This window comes from Gossypium hirsutum, chromosome D09 (assembly GCF_007990345.1).
Source record: "Gossypium hirsutum isolate 1008001.06 chromosome D09, Gossypium_hirsutum_v2.1, whole genome shotgun sequence".
In the NCBI taxonomy this organism is placed as follows: Eukaryota; Viridiplantae; Streptophyta; class Magnoliopsida; order Malvales; family Malvaceae; genus Gossypium; species Gossypium hirsutum.
The window spans coordinates 34,534,795-34,543,584 of record NC_053445.1 but is presented as its reverse complement, the minus strand read 5'-3'; the positions used below and the strand labels follow the sequence as shown (position 1 = coordinate 34,543,584).

Genomic DNA, 8,790 nt, shown 5'->3' with positions numbered 1-8,790 from the left:
TCTCGCGATATTTTGTATGAAATCTGAATCCGTTGATGAGGAACGCACTATATCTTTTAACCACTCGATTTAGACCTTGGGAGAGCCATTTAACTTCGTCGTTTACATTCTTCCCACTCCAAACCTATTGAATGGAAAGTAAACTGAGTAATTAAAAATGTTATGAGAAAGCATTATTATTTGTAAGCAGAAGCTCCAACTGCATATCGTTTGGCTTAACCATTCATAAAAAGATTCTGTAAATAACTTATTGATATCTCGATGTTGTGTTCTTCGGGAGCGCGAACGAGATCTCAATATTTGTTTGTACTCGCTATGTTAAAAAAAATGTTCACTTCGTTAGAAGATAAACAATTTTTAGTTTGATAAATATTTATAAAATTTGTAGAACTTACTTCCGTAAAGGTTCCAATGATTCGTGGTGAAACAAAACATATCGATGTGCTTGTACCCACGATAAATGATCTAATTCTGCAATTTCAACTTTGCCGATTGGTTCTCCAAAACTTTGGAACAAATAAGTATCGGCTAAGTTATAGTCCGTGAGTCCAGCATTCCTATTTGGTCTGTTTAACCTTGTTCCGACATCTTCCAAATATCTTGAGCAGAAGGTCATACATTCCTCCGCCAAGTAGCCTTCAGCAATCGATCCTTTTGGATATCGCTTATTGCGGCAGTAAGACTTTAATTTGGATAGGAACCTAAACACGATATACAACATTATCAAAAGTGTATTACTAAAGCCATAGAGGTGAATGAAGGAAAATTTTAAAATTTCAACTAACACCTTTCTATGGGATACATCCATCGATAGAAAACAGGTCCGCCAAGAATTGCTTCGTGCGGGAGATGGATTATTAAGTGAACCATAATGGTGAAGAAGGAAGGTGGGAAGATTTTCTCCATGTTGTATAAAGTCAAAACGGCTCGATCCTGTACCTTCTGAAGTTCTTGAACATCCAAAACTTTGCCACAAATGGATTTCATTATATTGGATAGTTCAATTATACAAGACGTCACCTTCTTGGACATACAACATCGTAGAGCAACTGGCAGTAAATCTTGCATCAAGATGTGATAGTCATGTGATTTTAGCGAATATAATCTTCGATCTTTAACACTAACACATCGAGATATATTTGATGCATACACATCTGGAACCTTTATATCATTCAGCACCATGCAAAACAGTTCTTTTTCCGTCTTGGACATTGAGAAAATAGAATGTGGCAACCGATATTTCCCATTCGGAAGTGGATTGGGATGAAGATCAGGCCGAATTCCCATTTGGACTAAATCAAGTCGACTCTGAAGATTGTCTTTTGATTTTCCGTCAACATTCAAAATTGTACCCACAATGTTCTCGCAGGCATTTTTCTCAATGTGCATAACATCAAGATTGTGTCGTAAAAGGTGATGCTCCCAATAAGGCAACTCAAAAAAATACTTCTTTTTTTCCACAAGTCCGCCTCATTAGGATCGTCCTCTTCGTCGGAGTCATCATCAGCTTCATCATTTGATCTTCTGTTTATTTGCGTGTTTGGCGGTTGGTTCATCTTCCCATAAATGAAATTCATATCTTCCAACATGAACAAGATTTCAGAACCACTGGTCTGCGAAGGAGCTTCTCTGAACTCTTCAGTGCCGTCAAATACAGAACTCTGAAATCTAAATCTATGATTTTCCGGTAACCACCGACGATGCCCCATGCAAGAGAACTTCTTCCCATTGTACAACCATTGCGAACATGTTTGTGCAGCACAACAAGGACACGCATAACGACCCTTGGTACTCCAACCGGATAAATTGGCATAAGCGGGAAAGTCATTAATGGTCCACATCAAAGCTACACGTAAATTAAAGTTCTCCTTTCTCAGCACATCGTATGTCTCGACACTAGCCCATAATTGTTTTAACTCTTCAATAAATGGCTGTAAATAAATATCGATATCATTCCCGGGCCCTTTCTCCCCAGGGATAATCATAGATAAGATAATGGAAGATTGCTTCATGCAAATCCACGGAGGCAGATTGTAAGGAACAAGCACTACTAGCCAAGTACTGTACGCAGTACTCATGATCTTGAAAGGATTAAATCCATCAGATGCTAGCCCAAGCCTCACACTCCTAGGATCGCTTGCAAAGCTTGGAAATTTATTGTCAAATGATTTCCAAGCTAAAGAATCTGCCGGATGCCTTAGTAATCCATCATCAGTTCGTCCATCATGGTGCCACGTCATTAACTCCGCTGTCTTCGATGACATGAAAAGCCTTTGAAGCCTTGGTATCAACGGAAAATACCGTAAAATCTTGACAGGCTTCTTTCTTGAGTGTGCATCATTTTCATCGTCGTTCCCATCTTCTGTATTTCTACTTATCCAACGGGAGTGGCCGCATACATGACAGCACTGTTGGTTTCTCCGATCGCCCCAATACAACATGCAGTTATTCGGGCAACTATGGATTTTGTTGTACCCAAGGCCTAAATCTTTTATCATTTTCTTCATATCTTTGCATGACTGAGGGATTTTTGCAAACGGAAACATTTCTCTCAAAAACTCTAACAACATTGTCAATGATTTTCCGGTCTACCCTCCCAAACATTTTAATTGAAAAAGACGAACATAGAAGGACATTTTTGAAAATTTTGATCCCTCATACAGTTCTTCGTTCATATCATTAAGTAGCGGGTAGAACTTTGCCGCTTCTCCATTCGGTTCTTCATGAGGTACACTACTTTCCGGTTCAGTAAAAGCTTTTCCACCAAGATTGCAATCATGAGAAGCCACAAAGTCCGCTGGGAAGGACTGGACACCATGATTGTGCATATTAAATGCATCCCGCAACATACCTTCCATGTCACCCCCTCTATCATACTGATGGTAACCAGTACCAGAATAAGATACATCCATCCTTGAAGATGAAGTACTAGGCGAGCATTCTCCATGAAAAAGCCATTGTTTATAACCCCGAATAAACCCATCAACTATTAGATGCTCGTATACGACCTCACGATAATGCCAGTTGATGTTGACACACTTCTTACAGGGGGCAAAGAATCATGTTCTCCTGGCTTGCATATTGAAATGCAAAATCTAAAAAAGTCTGTACTCCATTTCGATAACTGTTGCTTACCCTTGACAAATTCATCCAAGGCCGGTCCATTTCTTAATTCTTTAAGAATTATGTAACTGCTGTATTATGAAGAATTATGCTAGTTATGTATTATGAAAATTATGTAAGCTGTGTACTGTATAAGTTATGTAAGTTTTATATTATGAAAATTAAATAAGTTATGTATTATGAAAATTATGTAAGTTCAATATTATGTAAGTTATGAATTACGAAAATTATGCAAGTTCAAAAATTATGTAAGCTATGTATTATGAAATTTAAGTAAGCTGTGTATTGTATACTCAATAATGACGATAAATAAACAAACAACATTTAGGACTTAACTCCCGATTTGTCTCTTCAATTATACTCCTTTTTTTTTGTGTCTAAATATTTTTTATCTCACTTTAGTACTTAAATTATTATTTACGTTATATTTTGCCCTAAAAATCATCTGCATTCAATAAAGATGTATCACGTGCCACTTGTCACTTGCCTCGTTCTTATTGACAATTTTTATTTTTTAGGATAAATTAGAACGAAAATGATATTTTATAAAATAAAGTGTGACAAAAAAAACACATATAATTTAGAGGTCAAATCATGACATAAGCCAACATTTATCATATAAAAGTGTAATAGTCCCCTTTTTTTTTGCATTGAAATTCTACAGGTAATCCCCCAATTTTAATTTGACATGATTTCGTCCCTCTATTCATTATACTATTGCTAGTAAGTTCAAATTAATAACATCATTAGTGGTTAAAGTGACGAGAATCTATTTTTAATAGATTTAAGCGTTTAACTAACATGTAAATTTATTATTGGACAAATGATTAATTGGATTTCCATGTGACTCTAATTGTGTTCTCAAATAATAGGAAAAAAAACCCCTAGCTGATGGATCTACTAATAACATTATAAAAAGTGAAAGGGTCATATTATGTCAAAATAAAATAAAGAGATTAAATTCCAAATTATAGCATAGTAGAGGAACAAAAACCGTAATTAGACATAAGTGAGTCTTGAACATGGGTATTTATCTAGCATGTGTATTTATCTAGCACGGTTTTCAAAGGATCACATCTTTATTCCCATATTAAGATATATCGTTGAACCCAAATACTTTAAGAAAAATAAAAAATCGGAACCATGTAAAAGTGAATACCTGTTCAATGTAACAGCTGTTGTAGTATAGGCACACCCCAAAATGCTTATACAAGAAGGTTTTATCATCATAGGGCAACCTAGGAACAAGATCATTGCAATAAACCACTCTGAAATACTTTGGGACTGGATGATCCAAATGAGCTTCCATGAACTTCCCGAGTTGTTGATTCCCAACCATTGGTTGTCCGAACGTATAAACTGCTAGCAATCTTTCCATTAATTTCTTCTCTTCATGTATCACAAGCACTATTGGAAACAAAATTGCTAAAGCGCCTCCTAAACTATGCCCGGTAACTATAAATTTTGCATTCTTGTGCTCTTCTAGCAAGCTCCTGAGCTTTTCTCTCACCATATGGTAAGCAGTCATGTCTAGTGATCGGATGTTGATTTTACCAATGCCATCATCAGACTTTTTTACGATTTCTGTTTGAAGATGATAACGAAAAGTTTTAATATCTTCTCTGTTTCCTAAACCTAATGCCTCGAGAAATCCCATATGAAGTTTCCCTACTTTTGGAATTTCATACCATGAGTAATCGATGTCAGTGTTCCAATTGTTAGCATTAAACGGTTCAGTGCCCCGAAAGCTTATCAATATTAGGGTTGCATCCTTAGGCTTGTCACATATCATAAAAACTTGAGTTGAATTTTCCTTTTGGTAATCTAAAATAAAAAGAAATAACCATAGATAAACGATGTAGGAACTAAAAGTGTTTATAGATCAAGTTGCAGTTTGAAAATGATTTTTCTTCTCAAGCACGATTCAAATCGAGTTGCAAGCCTAGATCATTATGCTTAAAATTTATTTTTATCATTTTTAATAAAAATTAAATAATAATTCGAGCCAAATCATATGTATTAAACCTAACGAATAATCCGATCTCGAAAAGTTATGTATAGAAATTGGCTGATCTTACCATCCCAGCCGTTGTAGAAGTCCACAAAATGCATCTGTAAACATCACAAGTATCAATTGCAAAAGTCATTAGTTGCCAATCAAATTGTTACGATTTATAATTGAGTCCATGATTAAATAATGTGTACTATTTTAAAGATAAAAATATTTATTTTTTACATCATAAAAAATTAAAATAAATTAAAATTTTGGTTTGGCTTGAGTAATTTTTTGAACTTATCTTCTAAAATTGGGTTAAAATTTTCGATTTTTTTTCAACCCTAGGTTCAAGTTTTTTGAATATTACATAAAATCAGGTTTACGCAAATATTTGAGTTTATCTAGTTCGAGTTCTAAAAAAAACCATCGCATCCCATTACCGTCAGATATATTTAAAGAGTTATTCAAATATCATATTTTTATATTCATATCCGAATAAACATACGTTTCGTACTAAAAAAAATGGAACAACAAAATCGAGATAAAATTGGAAGAAAAAAATTAGTAAAAAAAGGCTTGCCTTCCAATGATGAACGACGACGTTTTTAACAACTTGAGCATTTTCATAAGCTAGCTTTGATGCCATCATACACAGATCCATTATTGCTCTATCATCCAATTCCAAGTTTACAATTCGTTCAGTGACTTTATAAAGCTCAACTCGTTCATCTAATTGTCCAATTGTACTAATGAATGTCTTTGTGCCTCTCTTTGGTATTATTACTTCTCCTACAAAAACGAATTTAAATTCGAGTTAAGATCGAAAGTTTAGTATTTCAACTCGAATTTAAGTTTAAGTTTCTTATTGTTTGAGCTAAATTCGACTTGAATATAATGTTAAGATTTTGTAGATGAGTCTAAATTCGTTGTTCAAAACTTTGCTCAAGCTTAAATAGTTAGAGTTCATTGCTAGACAATGATTGAATTTGAATAGAAATATTTTTATTTTGAATTGATTTGAATTTTTATTTATTAAAAAAATTATATTTATCTAAATTTATAATTATAAAATGTATAAATATGTATATAAAATAATTTTTTAAATCATAAAAATGGACCTTAGACTTTAACAAGATATAATTTTGAGGTTTACCTAAAAATATTTGACTAATATATTTTGTTTTTTCATACCATACAATTTACAAGTAAATTTAATAATTAATATATTCATATTGCATTTACATATTTTATTATATTATAATTGTATTTTAAGGCATTTTATATTTTTAAAAAGTATTTATATATTAATAATTTGTATGATATAAATTTCAAAAACATATATATATATACACTTTACGAGCTTGCTTGAAATGGATCACTAAAGAAAGTGGATATGGACGATGTATGGGGCGATTGAAAGGCAGACGTTTCGAGGATTCCGAAAATACCAACTTTATATATACGATTATAAGATGCTAATATAATAAAAAATAAAAAACTATTTTTTTAAGAAAAATATCATATGAGATATTAATACATATATAGATCAAAATTTGTAAGGTAAACTATAAAAAAAAAATAGTCACTTTTGTTTGTCTTAGATTATAGTTTAATTATTTATGTTTGAAATGTTACGTTTTAGTCACTTATGTTATCGTTTTGTTACGAAGTAGTCACTCTACCGTTAGACTCCGTTACCTCCCTAACGACAGTCCTACGTGGTAGTCCAACTGGGTTTTAAATGTCAATTTGGATGTCCAGTTGCTGGGATGGAAATAGGTTTTTAATTAAATAAATTTAATTTAGACTACCACGTAGGACCGCCGTTAGGGAGGTAATGGAGCTTAATGGTAGAGGGACCACTTCGTAACAAAACGATAACATAAGTGACTAAAACGTAACATTTCAAACATAAGTTACTAAAATGTAACCTGAGGCAAACAAAAGTGACTATTTTTATAGTTTACCCAAACTTTTATGATGCAAATAGTTAATTTATCGAAAGTTATAAAAATATATTAAGGGTAATTCTTAAATAGTTGGTTTGCGATTCAATCGATTGATCTTATTTGTTTTTTTTAGCAATGATAAAAGTCTAATAATTAAAATGATAGAGGGAAAGCATTAAAAAATATTAGAATCGAGAAATGAATTGTAAAATGAAAATTCCAATTTAAAATGGATCTTGAACTTTTAAAATTCAAGCTTATCAATTTTTTTTATTATATAAAATATATTTTTTATTTTTATGTTTGCATTTTTATATGTTATATAATTTATAAATCTAGTTAATGATTTTATTATTCATTCAAGTTCAAAGACTTATTCAATGAAATTAATCTAAAAATTGGATGGAGTCCTTATTTTATAACATTATATAAAATAGTTTGATTCAATTAGTTTGATCCAATTAAATTATATAAAAAATCAATTAAGCCCCTCTAAATTTTTGCATCCAATTAAGTTCTTCAACAGAGAAATTTGATCAAATAGACCTTTTAACTGACACTGACCGTTAAAAATTAACGCAATTGATGATGTGGCAGTTACAACTGTAAAAAAAATCCTATTTTTGAAATATGACATTAAATATTTTTTTTTCATGAACTTTTTTAAAATATTCCTTTTTATATTTCAAAGTTTAAAAGTGAAAACTTTTTAAGTTTTGCAATTTTTCCTGCATCAGACACTATTTGCAGAGTATTTTCAAAAAGCTTTCATGTTGTTCACCAATAGTCACTTCCACCAACCTTCATCCTCCACTCACAGCTTGTGGAACTCAACTCCTTCACCATGCTAAACCCGTTTCCACCCTCACCACTAAAGGTAACATCTAGCATCATCATTTTTTAACAAAAACAAACCATACCCATACCTTCAACAAAACCCAAATCACTAAGCCAAAGGCAAATGTTTCAAATGTATAAAACCAAAATCAACTGGAAAGTGACCAGTAAATCCATCAAATTTCCTAAAAAAATTACAATAACCCTTATCAAGAAAAGCAGTCAAAATTCTTTGCAACCCATCTCAGAGTAGAAAAGCCTCCATAGAAAATCATGTGGTGGATACATCCACCCATTAATCGAGTCAAAGAGTGCAAACTTATTCTATGTTGTGTAACTGAAAGTTTTCACTTAGTTCCTCTACTTCTTTTGAGGCATTGGATTTATAGAGAAGAAGATTCAAATATGAATGATGATAATGAAGAAAATGGGTTGAATTTTGAACTCAAGGTCTAGATTCACAAAATTCTGATTAACATCAAAGAAAATCATTTGGGAAAGAGAAAGAAAGAGAGAAAGGGCTTTATTCCACTGTTAAAACAAGAACCAAAAGGAGCTTCATCGGTGACAAGGATGGTAGAAAATAAAGAAATTTTTTATTTTGAGAAGAAGTTTGAAATTGAAGAAGAAAAGGTATTAAAAAATTATTTTATTTGTAAATTTATTATCTTAATCACTAAATTCCATGTCATAATTAGTTTTTTTAAAAAATTATGCCATTCTGCCACATGGAAAAAAAATTGAAAATTTTAAAAACAATTTAAACCAACCTTATCAATTTTGTTAATTTTTAACGGTCAAGGTTGGTCAAAGAGATAATTAATTTTCTTCGTTAAAGCGCTTAATAATTAGGTGCAAAAAGTTTGGAGAGACTTAATTTTTATA

General features: G+C 32.1%; 1 protein-coding gene across 1 annotated transcript; it reads right to left on the bottom strand.

Moving 5' to 3' along the window:
- Positions 1-2,671: 2,671 nt before the first annotated feature.
- Positions 2,672-7,965, bottom strand: LOC107892601 (triacylglycerol lipase OBL1-like). Its single transcript, XM_016817665.1, has 6 exons — positions 7,860-7,965; positions 5,700-5,908; positions 5,202-5,235; positions 4,283-4,947; positions 2,852-2,986; positions 2,672-2,755 (listed from the first exon to the last, which is right to left on the bottom strand). The coding sequence occupies exons 1-6, from the start codon at positions 7,963-7,965 to the stop codon at positions 2,672-2,674; spliced, it is 1,233 nt and encodes a 410-aa protein (XP_016673154.1).
- Between the last annotated feature and the right edge of the window lie 825 nt (positions 7,966-8,790).

Coding starts and splice junctions, on each gene's coding strand:
- LOC107892601 (XM_016817665.1), bottom strand. CDS start 7,965: ATGATGATGCTAGATGTTACCTTTAGTGGTGAGGGTGGAAACGGGTTT. Junction 5,909..7,859: donor GAGGATGAAGGTTGGTGGAA/GTGACTATTGGT, acceptor TCGTTTTTGTAG/GAGAAGTAATAATACCAAAG. Junction 5,236..5,699: donor TCGTCGTTCATCATTGGAAG/GCAAGCCTTTTT, acceptor TGATGTTTACAG/ATGCATTTTGTGGACTTCTA.